The sequence below is a fragment of the Peromyscus leucopus genome, chromosome 22, assembly GCF_004664715.2.
Source record: "Peromyscus leucopus breed LL Stock chromosome 22, UCI_PerLeu_2.1, whole genome shotgun sequence".
Lineage (NCBI taxonomy): Eukaryota > Metazoa > Chordata > Mammalia > Rodentia > Cricetidae > Peromyscus > Peromyscus leucopus.
The window spans coordinates 1,665,284-1,681,009 of record NC_051081.1 but is presented as its reverse complement, the minus strand read 5'-3'; the positions used below and the strand labels follow the sequence as shown (position 1 = coordinate 1,681,009).

The window sequence follows — 15,726 nt, the reverse complement described above, 5'->3', positions numbered from 1 at the left end:
GACGGCGGCGGCGCCGGCGCAGTCGAGAAGCCATGGAGGGCGGCGGCCGGGACAGCGGCCACAATGTGCAATAACGTGGTGTCGCGGACCCGCGTGGCGTGGGGGGTGTCGTTTCTAGCCAGCTACCTCGGTAACTCCAATTCAGGTTCACTTCCCCACGGGGCGGCCCTGCCCGGGTCGGGCTCCGCGGCCGCCTCCCTCCCCCCCGGGAGCCTCGCTCTTCCACCGCCCGCCGCCCTCCACACCGACTGTCAGGAAGCAATACCGGTCCGGTCCGGTCCGGTCCGGAGTGGGCGGCCTGGCGGCGTCACCGCATGAACTCGCCGGGAGGCCGGGCCCTGGCCAGCCGCGGCACCCTTTTCTAATATTTGTATTCTAATTTAATTGTTTTTTAAAAATGCAAATAAAAAAAAACAAGAGTACCGGTCCTGGCCATCTGTGGTTTTTTGTAGCCCAGGCTGCCCCCTGCCCTCCCCGGGAGCCGAGGCTGGGGTGGACTTGCTGATAACCTCAGCCCTTGTCACCAGGAGGCCCGTCAGAAAGTTAGCCAGGGAGGGGCCTGGGTGAGGACCACCCTCAGAAACCTCAACCACTGCCTGTAGAACGTGTAGAAAACACAGGCTGGAGTATTACTTGACCCTGAACAGGAGCAAGGCTCAGACACACCCACAGAGTGCAGGGACCTTGAGGACATTGTGCTCGGTCAGAGGCCCGCCATGTAAAAGCTGGGACGGTGGCCACTGGCGTGGATGGGGCGGACAGACAGCTCAGACAGCGCGATCTCGGCCTGGGACCTCGTGCGCCAGAGCGGGTCCTGCGTGCGAGCCGTGTGAGCATCGTGGGAGCATCGCGTCCCCAGACCCAGGCCCGCTCAGCCCTGCGCCCACGGCCGCCCGAGAATGCAGTGCCTGGCGCCGGTCCAGCAGGCAGCGCTCCAGACCAGGGGCTCGGCCTCTCCCTCCGCCTCTGGCAGTCACCCGTGGGTGACGTCCCGGATGCAGAACTCAGGCCTGGTACGTTCCCGACACCCGGGACCCAAGTGCACCTCGCCCATCCACGGCTTCACTGCTCTGGACACAGCTCATGGGACGATAAGCAGAGGAGAGTGGACCCCACACCCCCCACCCCTTCCCCAGTGACAGGGCCCCAGTTCCCACTTCCTCCTGGGGACAGGAAGTTGTCCACAGCCAGCTGAGGTTTCCGGACCCCTAGGCTCGATAAGGTCACTGGAGCCAAGCCGGGGGTCCCACCTTGGGGAGCCCTCCTAATGACCAGGGACGGCCCACCCAGGGCCACCGGCCCAGGTGGTCCACAGGTCACCCCTTTCCCCAGGAGTGGCCTGGGAAACCCCACCACCCACCCTGGGACTCTGGGTCCCTCTGCCAGGCCCCACACAGGGCATGAGAGACTGGGCAGAGACTGGGTGTCTCCCAGGCATCCCCACCCCACCCCCCCAAAAAAACAAAACACAGAGACCAGGCAAGGAGACATCATAACAGGCTGCATTTAGTGGTTGGGTTTTTTTCTTTTATGTACAAGAAAAATGAATTCTATTTTTCCGGATTTTTCATAATTTTTTCTTTATTACTTTTAAAGCTTGTCCCCCCACCCCCAAAAAGTGCATTTTTTTTAATCAATTGATTTGTTTTGTTCTGCCTCCCACACTTTTTATAAAGATTCTTACATCCAGTCAGTGGAATGTCTGTTCTGTGCTCCGGACCCCCCCACCCCAAATCCAAGGCACCTCGTTCCGGGCCCGGGGCGCGGCTCCCCTGGCCCTCTGTCTCCTGAACTCCCCTGCCCCACCAAGGTAAGTCAATATTTAGTGCGAGCTAGTTCTGAACTGAGATAATCGTTCCTGGGGTGAGGAGCCCCCCAAGACCCCGACCCGTCCGGTGCCAGCCACCCCGAACCCCGGGAAGGCTGTTTCCTCAGCTTAAATAACTTTTTAAAATAAAACTGCAAATATAAATATCTTTCTTTCTCAAAAAATAGGATTTTGCTCTTTTTTTATTTATTTTTTTGTCGGTTTTTGTCTTTTTTTGTTTTTTTCTGTTTTTCCTCTCAGCCTGTCCCCCTTACAATCCCTGCTGCTCACACTGTGGACACCGCGGAGACCCTGGACAGCCGGCCTGGGGTCCACCTGCACCGCGAGGCCGCCCACCCGGGGGACCCGCCAGAGCACCCGGAGGAAGGTCAGCTGTGCTCACACGGGGTGACAAGGTGGAGGCCGCTGGGGGTCCTCCCGAGCGACCCCCCAGGGCAGCCCAGCTTGGCGGGGCCACGGCTGCCGTTTACATTCATTGGTTTCTATAGATAGAGATTTTTTTCATTTTTTAATATTTTTTTGCCTTTTTATTTTATTTTTTCTTAATCTCGAAAGGCCAGTCGGGGTAGGAAGGCAAAGAGCAGCAGCACTCGGCAGGGTGGCCTATGCTCAGGTCACAGGCTGGGGACAGCAGCAGGCCGCGTCCCCGCCCCAGTCCTGGGGTCCCCGGAACCCTCTCTGCGTCTCACTCACACACACGGAAATTCACCATGATGGAACAAACGAATTTGTTCTCTCTCTCTCTCCTTTTCCTATTTGTTGTTGTTGTTGGTACCAGGCATTTTAAAAAAGAGAAAAAGGAAAAACAAAACACACACACACACACACACACACACACACACACAAACCCCCGACCAACCAATCAAAAACCTTCCTACAGCATCTCCGCTCAAAACTCGACTGAATTCCACGATTCTCTTTGGCAACTTTTATCACGGCCTTAATTGAGAGAATAAAAATTGGTAGAAATCGATCCACATCTATGTACAGTATGTGATTGCAGTGGGGGGCCTGGGGAGGCGCCCGGCGGGGCCCATGCGTGGCTGCGGCCCGGGACGGGCGGCGCGGGCGGTTAAGGCAAGGCGGGCGGGCGGGCGGGTGCGGAAGCTGCGGAGCGGGCGCGGGTTAGTGCAGTTCCCGGGGTGCCAGGGCCCGCGGCCCGGCCGGGGTGGCGTGCGGCTAGGGTGGGATTATTGCAGGGTGGAGGGTCGGGGCTGCCGGGCCTGCAGCTCGGTTCCCGGCCGTGGAGTGGGGTGCGGGAGCCAGCACCACCCGCCCCGGGCCTGCCCCTCCGCTGGCCCCAAGGGGGACCCTGAGACATCGGGGGGCTCGCGGGACAGGAGGGCGACAGGGGAAACCTGCCCGAGCCTGGAAAGAGCCTTCTCATCGGGCTTCCCTTTAAAACCGGAGGGGACGTGGTCAACAGACGACGGACCCGGGGCCCCCCCGCCGGCACCCGCCACCCGAACCCCGGCCCCGACCCGCGGCTCGGGCGCACCGGGCCTTTGGGGGGAAGCCGGGTGTGGGGCGTCAGGTGCCGGCCCCGGTACAGTCAGTGCCTTGAGTAAAAAGAGGGGCGCCTGGGGGGTCCGGGGTCCGGCTGGCCGGGGCCTGGGGGTCCGGGGGTCCGGCTGGCCGGGGCCTGGGGGTCCGGGGGTCCGGCTGGCCGGGGCCAGCCCTCTCGGGGACATCCCTGAGCTGGGAAGCAAGTGGCGAGCCGGGGGGCAGCCCGGGGACCGGGGTCCCTCCCCACGGCGTCCTGGCCTCCCCGCCCTGAGCCTCGGGAACACGGAGCGAAGGGTTGGGTTTCTTTTATTTTATACAAAAATAAATTGACTTAGTTACTTTCCACTGCTCGCTCTCTCTCTCTCTCGCGCTCGCTCGCTCGCTCTCTCTCGCCAATTTTTCATAGAAGCTGGGTGCAACTTGTAAACATTTCTTAAGAATGAAAAGTACCCGTTCAGTTACAAAGTGCCAAGATCCCCACCTGGCTGTCTCCGCTTTTGCTGTGGATTTCGGTTTCGTTTTGTTAAAGGTTTTGTGTTCTCCCTTCGTGTTGAGTAAAATCTTGGGGTTTTATTGCTGTTTTGTGACATTAAGCTGTGGCCTCTCTTGCTCTCCCTGTCCCTGCCTGAGTCCCTGGGGTCCCCCGACCTTGGCTATGCCCCCCCCACCTGCTGCCGGCTCCTCTGAGGGAAAGAATATTTTATATATATATATCTCTCTATATATCTCTATATAAACTGTCTGTAAGGAGGAAAGGGGGAAAGAGATCTAAAAAGTGCTTTAAAAAGTGGGGCGCAGGGTGAAGACGAATTTTTAATCTCTGAACACGGGGTGGGGTCGGGCTAGCGGAGACAGGAGGGGGGTCGCCCTGAGCAGTGCCCTGAGGACCCCGCCAGGTGTTAAGTGCCGTGAAAGGGTGGCGGGACCCGGCGGCCCCCCAAATCCCAGCTCTGGCCACCCAGGCTTGGGAATAAATAGACGCGTATGTCAGTGGTGGCCAGGGTGGGGTGTGCAGAGGGTGTGAGGCCACAGGCGGGACGGGAGCAGGGAGGCCGGGGGACCCCCCCTCTTTAGTAAGTGCCCTGAGGAAGGAGGGTGGGGAGCCGGGACCATTTTAACGTCCACTCACAGTGGACACAGCATTTAAGGTCTGTCTGAGACCCCTAAAACCAACCAGCAAGGAGCCGGGCGCCTGTCCTGGGGTCCCCATCACCTCACCTTAGCCAGGAGCAGGCAGGGGGCCCCGGGGTGGGACCCCACGCGGACGGGGTGAGGGGCGCGGGAGCGGGTGGGGCCACGTCCTAAGAATCTGAGAAAGGCAGGCGCGCCCGCAACGGCCATGGGTATGTACACGCACACAGGTCCGCGCGTGGGTGGAGGGAGGGAGTCTGGACAGACAGCCGTGGGGCTGGGGTGGGTGTGGTTTCTCTTCTCTCGCTTAGTTTGTTTGTTTGTTTTGTTTTTTTGGTTTGTGTTGTCCTGTTCTGAATAGAGTCAGGTTGCAAAGTTACCCTCGGGGGCGGCCACCGTGGGGCCACCCGTGCCGTCGCCGCCGCCCACGCCGACGCTGCCCGCTACATTCAGACGGCCCGGGCCGTCGGGGCTGGCCTCGTCCTCGTCCTCCTCCTCGTCCTTAAAGTGCTTCTCCTGGCCGTTGCGCGGGGTGTCGGGGAGCCCGGGGGGCGCGGCGGCCCCGGCGGGGACATCGGGGGGCACGCCCCGCACGCGGGGCTTGCGGCCGCGGCGCGAGGGGACCCCGTTGCAGCCGTCCTTCTTGAGGTGTCTGTGCAGGTGGTCGGAGCGCACGAAGGTCTTGCAGCAGCTGTCGCACTGGTAAGGCCGCAGCCCCGTGTGCACCCGCATGTGGTTCTTCAGGTCGTAGTTGTGCGCGAAGGCCGCGCCGCACTGCTGGCACAGGTACGGCTTCTCGCCCGTGTGCTTCCGCATGTGGACCTTCAGCTTGTCCTGCCTGGGGGAGGGGCACGGTCAGCGGGCACCGGGCAGACCCCAGCTCCTCCCCGACCCCGCGCCAGGCCGACCGGGAGACAGGGCCGCCCCTGGCACGCCGTCCAACCCCGGGAAGCGCTGGACCAAAGCCGCCTCCGAGTGCTGGGATTAAAGGCGTGCGCCAGCACTCGGGAGGCAGAGGCAGGAGGATCTCTGTGAGTTCGAGGCCAGCCTGGGCTACAGAGCGAGATCCAGGACAGCCGGGGCTGCACAGAGAAACCGTGTCTCGAAAAACCAAAAAAAAAAAAAAAAAAAAAAAAGGCCGCCGAGGCGGTGCCCGGCACAGCACTGACCTCCTGGGCACCTGCTGGACGTCAGGCCCTGAAAACGCCACCGCGGCGTCGCCAGGACTACGGTGGGTGTCCTGGTCCTTAGAGTGTATACAGGAGGCGCACGCCTGTAATCCCAGCACTCGGGAGGCAGAGGCAGGCCTCTGTGAGCTGGAGCCCAGCCTGGGCTAGCAGAGACACTTCTGGACAGCCTGCTCTACACAGAGACCGTCTCTAACAAAAGTCCTACATGCCCAGACATGCGTGGAAGGACAGTGGTCCCAGCCAAGCCACCTGCCAGGCCTCCCAGACCCCCACACCCCTACACTCGCGAGACCGAGCCTGGAACGAGACAGCCATCCTCCTGCCTCTGCCTCTCACCTGACTTGTGTGACATTTCCTACATCTGTGTCCGTCTGTCCTGTTCAGAGGCCAGACCCCATGTAACCCAGGCTGGCCTGGGACCCACAGTCCTCCGGCAACCCTGAGAGCTTTGATCATGAGGACTGATAAACTCCCCAGTCCCCAGGGGCCCGGCTCCTGCGGGGGTGTCTCTGGGCAGTCTCTGGGCAGTCTCTGGGGCAGTCTCTGGGCTGTCTCTGGGCTGTCTCTGGGGCAGTCTCTGGGCAGTCTCTGGGCTGTCTCTGGGCAGTCTCTGGGGTTCTGGGAGTCTCTGGGTGTCTCTGGGGTCTGTGTCTCTGGAGCAGTCTCTGGGCTGTTCTCTGGGCAGTCTCTGGGGTGTCTCTGGGCAGTCTCTGGGGTGTTGTCTCTGGTGTTCAGTCTTGGTGTTCTCTGGGCAGTCTCTGGGTGTCTCTGGGGCAGTCTCTGGGTGTCTCTGGGGCTAGTCTCTGGGTGTCTCTGGAGCAGTCTCTGGGGTGTCTCTGGGGCAGTCTCTGGGGTGTCTCTGGAGCAGTCTCTGGGTGTCTCTGGGCAGTCTCTGGGGTCTGGAGTCTCTGGGGCTTAGTCTCTGGGGCAGTCTCTGGGCGTCTCTGGGCTGTCCTGGGCTGTCTCTGGGTGTCTTGGGTGTCTCTGGGGCTATCTCTGGGCAGTCTCTGGGGCAGTCTCTGGGGCAGTCTCTTGGGTATCTCTGGGCTGTCTCTGGGCTGTCTCTGGCCAGGCTGCGATCTCTCACAGCTCCCCCCTGCTCTGCAGGACATGACCCTGGTCTCTGCACCGGACCCTTGTCCCGACCCCCCACTACTTGCCGAGATCCGCACCAGTACCGGGTTTCGGCTGCCCCTGCACGGGCCCCACCGCCCAGCACCCAGCGGTTCAAGTTCTTCTGGCTGTGGACCCAGATTTCCCAGAAGGGGAAACTGACTGGCCTGGGGCTGCACAGCGGGACAGGACAGGGGCGCCCAGAGGCGGAGGGTGGGAGGCAGCGCCAGTTTCGCCACCCCCAGCCCCGGCCGGGTAATTATAGCCCGGCCGCCACAGGCCTGCCTTACTCACCTTCTCGTGAGTCACGGGGCCCTGGCTCCGGCCTGGAGGGGCGGTGAGGGGTGGGGGCCAGGGGTGGGGCGGGGAGGAGGGGCGGGGAGGAGGGGCGGTTAGGGGGTGGGGGCGGAGGGTGGGGGCGGGGACGGCCGGGGAAGGGGTGAGCAGGGGAAGGGGTGAGCAGGGGAAGGGGTGAGCAGGAGGTCGGGCCCCCAGGCTCCCTCTCTGGACTTCAGTTTCTGAGGGGAAGCAGCAGCCCGAGCTCGGGTGCAGCCCGGGTGCAGCAGGCGAGAAGGGGCTGGGGGGGCTGGGGGGTGGCCCCTGAAGGGCCCGGCCACCACCCCGCTCCTGGGGGAGGAGCCGTCCCGGCCCTGACTCCCGGGAGGCACCGCCCAACCGCCCCACGCCCCACGCCGCTCTTTGTCCCCACCTGGCACTCCTGGGCACTGGTGCTGGCCGCACCCTCCTCCCTGCCCTCTGGGGAGGGGGCCAGGGTGCTGGGGAGGGGGTCGGGTGGGGCCAGGAAGTGAGGACAATGGCTTCTTTCTTCAGGCCCGGTAGGCGTGGCTGGGGGAACCCCAGGGCAGGGGGTAACGCTGAGTCACTGGGCCCGGCTGCACCCCTGCCTGCCAGTCCCCCTCCCAGGTCTAGCCGGCCCTGGGTCCACACAGCTCAGGGGCCACCTCTGGACTCCCCAGGCCCAGGCACATCACCCCTGGCCATCCCTGACCTCTCCGTGCCTCCTCCCCGGTCCTGTCCACACCTAACGCTGGGACCCAGACTCAAGCTAAGTGCCCGGGGCCCCTGGGTGACAAGTCCTCGCTCTGCTCAGCTGAACCTGTGTCCACAGCAGTGTCCCTGCGCAGACACGGGCTGGGGAGCCCAGTGCGGCCGCAGAGGCAGGGGGATCTCCCCAGTTCCAGGCCCGCCTGGTCTCCATAGCAAGACCCGGTCTCAAAACGAGAAAGCGAACACCCCGGAGGCTGACGGCACCAACCTGACGGACCAGAGCCTCTCTGCGGCTGATGGGGAGGCCGGGAGCCCCGTCCCCCCCGTACCCGCCCCCTCTGCCCCGCCCGGCCGGCCCGCGGCTCACCTGGTGAACCGGACCTTGCAGATGTTGCACTCGTAGGGCTTCTCGCCCGTGTGCGTGCGGATGTGGCGGGGCAGCTTGCCCGCGCCCTGGATCACCTTCTCGCAGATGGGACACTTCTGGAAGGCCTTGGCCCGGATCTTCTTCTCGCCCTTCTGCGACCAGGCGGGGTACACGTCGCCCTCGTGGGCGCCGCTGAAGTACTTCAGGTAGTAGTCCATGACCCCCTTGTCGTCGGCGCGCGACTCCTCGTCGCTGTCCCCTGCCCGGCCCACCGACGACATCATCTGCTGCAGCAGCGTGCTGGCCGCCAGCCCGTCCACGTCGGCCGTGTCGCCGTCCTCGCCCTCGGCTGCGCCCGACAGGAAGCCCGGGGAGTCGCCGGGCTCGGGGCCGCCTCGGACAGCGCCGCCGTCTCCTCCTCGGCGGCCCCGCGCGGCCGTAGTGGCCGTTCTGCGTGGTGGCCGGCGGGGCGGCGGGCGGCGGGAAGAGCGCCCGGCGGGGGCGTCCTCGTCACGCTCGGGCCACAGCCCCGGGGTGCTGTCGCCTCGTCCCGTCCCCCGCGGGGGGCCGCTCGGCCGGGGGCCCCGGGCCGTAGAAGTCCAAGCCGTTGCAGTCCCGGCGGCCACGGCGGCCACGGCGGCGGCCACGGCGTCCTTGGTGGCGTCCAGGTCGTCCTCGGGGGCCCGAAGCCGGACCACGGGAAGGCGGCGGGGGGCAGGCTGTTCATGGGTTGCTGCGGAAGAACTCCAGGTACTCCTTGGCGCGCAGCAGGTTGCGCTGGTCCGTGGGCCCGCCCCGTCGGGCTGGCCCGCGTCGCCCGCGTCGTCGGCCGCCAGGATCTGGCGCTCCAGCAGGTCGGCGCACACGTGGCTCACGGCCGGGATCTCCAGCAGCCGCGCGGCGCTCAGGATGTCGCCCACGTTGGCCGTGCTGACCGTGAGCGTGGCGGTGTAGGCGAAGTCCATGAGCGCCGTCAGCGCCTCGGCGCTCACGAAGTCGATCTCGTACACGTTCTGCTGGTCCACGACGGCGCCCGACGTGAACAGCTTCTTGAAGTACTGGCTGCAGGCGGCCAGCACCGAGCGGTGCGTGGGGAACTCGCGGCCCTCCACCAGGATCACCACGTCGCACAGCAGCCCCTGCGTCCGCTGCTCGTTCAGGCCGCTCAGGATGTCGCTGCTGTGGTCCGGGAACGGGATCCCGATGGGGCCGTCCACGCCGCCAGCCATCTTCCGCGCCGACACCTGCGGGACAGGGGGCCGTCAGGACCGCCTCGGCCTCCCCGCCTCGGCCTCCCCGCCTCGGCCTCCCCGGGGCTCCCACACTTCCCAGCCCACTCTGCCCCGAGACCCCCACGGCGGCAGAGGAAGAGGTCGACAGACGGGCTGGGGACGCCCGAGCCTGCGCACCAGGGGTCTGGGGAGGGAAGTCACCCATCCACGGCCGCACAGTGAGGCCGCCCGGGACCCGTACACCCGGGTGCCCCCTTCTGACCTGCCCGCAGGCCAGACACGGCCCGTCAGGAACACGGGAAAGCACCCAGACCACGCCCCCACGCGGGGCTGGGCCTCCAGCCACCTCGCTGCTGCCCAGGTCGGTGCCTAGCATGTGCCCGGCCTCAGTCTCCCCACCTGGCAAATGGGCAGCCATCCCTGGAGCAGCCTGGCGGGGGGGATCGGACGGTCCCCCCCGTCCCCACCCCTCCTCTTCTCTGTCCCCCCCCAAGCTGTGACTCATCTGCCCACGGCCTTGTGCAACCCTCTGGCGCTGTCCCCACCCCTCCGCCCTCTCCAGGGAGCCGGGCTGCCCTTCACCACCCGACAAGGCCCGCGTTCCTCCAGAACCTCCTGCCCGCCACCGTAGGCCCGGGGCCACTGGACGTCGTCCTCTGCGGGGACAGTGCCCGAGCTGCACCCTCCCGAGGCCTCTGGGCCCCTCCTGTCCCCGGCCCGGCCTGGCCCTCACCCAGGGGCTCGCGAGGGAGGCCCCGGCCACGGTGGGTCTCTCCCCACCAGAGTGGCTGGAGACACAGAGTCCTTTGTGCCCCTCGGTGGCCGCCGCCCACCCTCTTCCCGCCCCACCAGCTGCTGGAGCAGAACCCCCCACCCCACCCCTGCACAGGGGAGGGGGGGCTCAGATGTGACTGCGGGACCAGGGGGCCACAGGGGGAACCCCAGCCAGACCCAGCCCGGGAAGCCCGAGGAGTCCACTGGCGGCTTCCAGCCCTGCCACCATCTGCCGTCTGGGCCCCGGGGGGCGTGTGGGCAGACGAGCCTGTCCCCGCCCGCCACAGCCGCCACCAAGAGGGAGGGGCACGCGACCCCGAGATGTCCCCCCGCCAGGGGGACCCGGTCCCTTTGGGGCCGGCTCAAAGGTGTCCCTCCAGGGGCCCTGGGGCCTGAAAAAGTCCAAGTGAGTCAGCCCGGGCACGGCCACCCTGGCGCCCCACCAGGCACCGCGCTCCGGGGCCAGGGGCTGCCGAGGCCCTATTTTAAGTAGGGAGGGAGGCGCCGGGCGGGCTCGGCCTGCGGGTCGCAGCTGGGCCAGGCCTGGGAGCCGGGGTCACAGCAGCCAGGCCTGTATCACATCTCACCCCACCGCGAGGGTGGCACGGGACCCAGAGGGGCCGGGCAGCTCGGTGAGGAGGCCTCGGCTCCTGGGCCCGCAGACACCTGACCCGCCCTCTCTCCAGGAACCGGCACCACCTGCCGCGCCCCACCCTAGGCCTCAGCACCACCTGGCCCTGGGGCCGCGGCGGCAGGGGGGGGGGGAGGGAGCCCAGGCGGGGCTGCCAGGGACCCTCGCTGGGCCGCACCGGTCAGCCGGGAGCCGAGGCCGCCCAGCTCCGGGGCCGCGTCCCTCCTGGGGGAGACCCCCCCACTCACGGGTCCCCACACTCACTCACGGGTCCCCACACTCCTCACGGGGTCCCCGCACTCACTCACGGGTCCCCACTCACGGGTCCCCCCCCACTCACGGGTCCCCGCACTCACGGGGTCCCACACTCACTCACGGGTTCCCCCCACACTCACGGGGTCCCCCCACACTCACGGGGTCCCCGCACTCACTCACGGGGTCCCCACACTCACTCACGGGGTCCTCCACCCACTCACGGGTTCCCCCACTCACTCACGGGGTCCCCCACTCACTCACGGGGTCCCCACACTCACGGGGTCCCCACACTCACTCACGGGGTCCTCACACCCACTCACGGGGTCCCCCCACACCCACGGGGTCCCCACGGCGGCTCCTGCCTGTGCCTGCCGCCGTGGGATTTCTGGGGCTGCTCAGTGCTGAGTCGGCCGGGCAGGGGCAGGCCCCGGCAGGCCGCTCCTGGGCTGCAGAGGTGGGGCGCCCTCCCCGGGGGGGCCGGTCTACAGCAGGGTCACAGCTAAGGTCAGAGGAACCAGAGACCCGGGCCCACACCCTGCCCCACCCGCCGGCCGACACACCCAGTATCAGGGGCGCCGCCGGTCCCACCTCTCTCTAACCCAGGGTCACTTGCTGCAGGGCTTTGCAGACCATCCGTCCTCCCTCCCTGAAGGTTCGGGAGCCGATCGGGTACCCCCCCCTCCACCGTCCAGACAGGCTCAGAGACACCTCGGATAACCAAGGTCACACAGCAGCCAGGCGGGCCCAGGGTCTGAGGAGGGGCGCTCAGGCGTGGGGACAGGCCCGGGCAGAGCTGGCCGGGGAGGGTGGACCCTAGGTCTGGGGTCTCCCCAAGGCCACGCGGGGGACGCAGGAAGGAAGAGGGGGCTCCTGGGACGGGGCTGGGCCGAGGAACTGCCACCCACCACCTTCCCGCACATTCCCGGGGGCGCGGCCGGCTGACGAGGGGTCAGATTCCACCCCACCCACCCTCCACCCCAGGTTGCCAGGGTTCCTGATGAGCTCCCGCCAGAGGCCACGCCCCTCCGGGCCTCAGTTTCCCTGGGGACCCTGGCCGGCGAGCACAGAGCCGAGGCCGCACAGCACGGCCCTGGGGCTAGGGGGCGCCTCACGGTCGCCTTCACTGGGCCCAGAGAGGGTGGGCGGCCGCCCCAAGGTCACACAGCAGGCCCAGCGCGCAGGTGCAGCCCGCCCGGCCCCTGCCCCACGGCGCCCGCCCGCCCCCTCCCGGGCTGTGTTGCAAGGTTGGTCCCCACGGGTGGCAGCGCCCTGACCTGGTGCCAGTGCCCGCCTGGCCGGGTCCCCGGGCCGGGTCTAATGAGACAGGAATCCAGCGGGGGCGCATGGGTGGCCCCTGCCCGGCCCACGTCCCACCGGGCTCCGGTGGCCCCGCCATTTACCGGGCATTTACTGCCAGGGTGGGGAGGGGCTTCCTGCCCGGGGCCTTAAAGGGGCAGCGGCAGGAAGGCGGCGCCCGGTGGGAAGTGTGTGCGGTGGGGGCGGGGACGGCGGGCCTGTGGGGAGCCCGGCTGCAGGGTGGGGCCCAGGCCCACCCTGTTCCCACGCTCCGAGTGCCACTCATCCAGGAAGGCCAGGCGCGAGGCCGGGCCGGTTTCCAGTGGGAGACCTTCCCCTGTGGAGGGGTGAGGCTCCTGCCCCGGGGGGCAACCAAGACAGGGCCGGGCCAGCCTCCTCCTGCCGCCCCGGCCTGGCTGCACCTGTCATCCAGGATGCCCAGAGAGCAGGCCCGAAGGGACCCGGCGGCCGCTCCTGCCACCCGGGCCACCCGGGCCACCTGCACCCGCACCCCCCCGCGCCGGGCGGCCGGGGCCTGCAGAACTGCCCCCCCCCCGTCCTGACTCAAGGTGGGCCCCAGCCTGCTTCCCGTCAGACCAGAAAGGTGTGGGTGGGGACGGCCACCGAGCGGCCCAGCCCGGCCTGCTGAGGGGACAGATGGAGGGCCGGTCCTCAGGCCACACTCCAGCTCCCACGGGGTGGAGGGAGGGGGAGGAGGGGCCGACCCACGCTCATCCCACCGGATCGGGGGACACCACTGGGAGGGTCTGGAGTCGGGGTCCCCTCCCTCCACACGGGGACGGGATCAGAGAGGGGAGGCCCCCGGCCCGGGGCCACAGAGCCAGCTGGAATTTGAACCTGGCTCGTCTTGCCCAACCCGTTCTTCCCGGGGCACCTCTCCCCTCCCCCGCCACAGCCCCCAGGGAGCTCAGGGCCCAGGGGCCCAGGCCTGTGCCAGCCGTGGGGCAGCGTCACCCCAGGGGGCTGGCGGGGCTCCCCTCCGCCGGCTCAGGGCGGACCCACCTGCCACTCCCAACCTGATCCAGGTTGGCCTGGTGAAGTCGGGAAGAGGACAGTGAGGGAAACTGAGGCGGGACGGGGGACGGGGATGTGACCCCCTGGGGGGCGGCAGGCCCTGCCTCAGCTGGCTCTCCTGGCTCTGCAGGGCCTGTGATGGCCTCGAGTCAGGAGCCCGGGGCGCCTGAGGTGGGGAAGGCCAGGGAGGCGCAGGTGGCAGAGACCCACGCCCAACTCCCAGCAGACCCTGGGGTGCCCTGAGCCGGCCCCAGGGAACCTGAGAGGACAGAGTAACCCCGGGGGGGCGGCTCCAAGACAACCGTCGAGTCACTTGTGGACCCCGGCTCCTGCCAGGCCCTGGGAAGGGGACTCGGGTCCCTTCTGGAATGACCAGAACAAACCACAGCTCGGCTGCCTTGGGGACGGGGAGCAGGCGTGGGACTGTGGGTGCCGTGGTTCTGGGGTGAGACGCACACAGCCCACAGGTGCCCGGCCCACAGGGTGGCAGCAGCACGGGACCAGGGGGCAGGACTAGGGTTCCAGCTGTGTGACCTTGGAATCTCGCTATCCCTCTCTGGGCTCAATGACATCCTGGGCTGAGTCCCTTGCCGGTGACAGGTGTTAGTGACTGCATCCAGGCCCCGACGCCAGCCTCAGGGTCTCTTGGAAGAGACACCCCTGCGACATCAGGGGAGTTCCGGAAAGACCCCTACCCTCCGAGGGAGGGCCACTCGGGACGTGACCTTGAGTCCATCCCGTCCCTTCCGTGTCCCTCTGCCCCTCCAGGACCCCGGCTCCCGGGGACCTCCCCACCCCAAGCCTCGGGTCCCTCCTCCGTGCCAGACACCGAGCTATAGGTCACACAGCCTCAAGGAAGAGAAGAGAACGCTGCCCAAAGCCACCAAGGACGAGGCGCTCCTGCCCCGCCGCCGTCCCCACACCAGGCCACGCGGGGCTCCCCTGCTCCGGCCTCAGTGTCCCCAGACACCCCCGGGACCGAGGTGTCCCGCTGCCCTGCCCGGGGCAGGAGCGGACTGGCCGATCTCGACTAAATAATAAATACCCCCCACCCCCGAGGCGACCGGCAAATTAAAATTTCAGTGTCCCCGTTGGATCCTGTTTCCTGCCGCTCCTCCAGCCCGGGCTGTCCCCTCCCTCCCTCCCCCAGGCCGTCTCCACAGCAGCGATGCCTGCGGTAAACAGAGCCCCGAGCCCAGCCCCGGAGAGGTGCCAGGGCCCAGCCGGGGGAGCCTCCGGAGTCCCTGCGGGAAAGGAGCGGGGTGAGGCGCTGACCCCGGGCCGGGCAGACGTGCCCCGACGGGGAGGACGCTGGGCAACCCCGGGCCCGGCCGGGGGTCGGAGCCCGGGCCCGGGGGCCTCTCCCGCCACGGCCCGGCCAATGGCAAGTGACGAGCGAGCAGCCGGGGGCTCCCCCTCCCCAGCGTGGGAGCGGCCACTCGGGGTGACGCCCTGGGCCCGGCTTCGGGGAGGTGGGGGGGCTGGCGTGCTGACCCGGGAGGCCGGAGACACCCTCGCCGGGGGAAGCAGCTGTGGCGAGGAGGAGGGGAGCACCAGGCTTCCGCCGGGTCTGTCACCCATGGGTGCTGGGGCTGAGTCCCTCCCGGGTGCTGAGCTAAGTCGGTGCGCTCGTTGGGAGAGGGAGAGGAGAGGAGGGAACCGGGGAAGCCATCTGTCTCCCTCTCTCACTTCCGCCACGAAAGGAGCACCCTTGGGTGCCAGGCCCAGGTGGGGACGGCGGCGGGGGCGCACGTGGTGGCGATGGCGACCGGGAGGGGGAGCACGGGGGGAGGGAGGGACGGGACGGCGGCGCCCGGCCGCGCGGCTCCTACCTCCTTCCCGGGCGGCGCGCGGGCCCCGGCGACCGTGACGATGGCTGCGGCGGGCTGGCGGCTCCGAGCCCCGGCGGGCGACGCTGAGCCCGGCCCCGCGCCACCCTCCGCGGCCGCCCGGCCAATCCCCACCCGGGCTGGGGGGAGGGCGATGCAAATTACCCCGGATCTGGGTCCGCCCGTCACCTCCCCCGCGCCCGGCCCGGCCCGCGCCAGGCCGCGCATCCCCGGCCTCGCCTGCAGCCCCGAGGCCCCCGACACCACACCCTCCCCCGGGGAGGGAACGTCCTGTCTTGCGGAGGAACCTTTCTCCTCGTCCCGGAGCGTCCGGAACTAAACGGAAAGGGGGGAAAAAAAATAAAATAAAATATCGAATCGGAGGAGGGGGGGGGCCTAGGGACGGTTACACAACAGGAGGGGAGGGGCGGCAGCCGGAAGCCGGGACCGCCACCGGCCCCCAGCGAGGGAGCCGCAGAAGCTCCGCCCCTCCCGAGAGGCCCCGCCCCCAGACGCAAGCTCCGCCCTGAC

At 67.5% G+C, this 15,726-nt stretch overlaps 1 protein-coding gene across 1 annotated transcript; it reads right to left on the bottom strand.

Moving 5' to 3' along the window:
• Positions 1 to 2,017: 2,017 nt before the first annotated feature.
• Zbtb7a (zinc finger and BTB domain containing 7A) lies at positions 2,018 to 15,726 on the bottom strand. The gene is given in 11 exon segments (XM_028862731.2): positions 2,018 to 5,303; positions 8,144 to 8,534; positions 8,537 to 8,569; positions 8,572 to 8,634; positions 8,637 to 8,692; positions 8,694 to 8,760; positions 8,763 to 8,825; positions 8,828 to 8,869; positions 8,872 to 8,937; positions 8,940 to 9,387; positions 15,199 to 15,726. Coding segments are annotated over 11 exon segments (1,929 nt in total). The 5' UTR covers positions 15,424 to 15,726; the 3' UTR covers positions 2,018 to 4,828.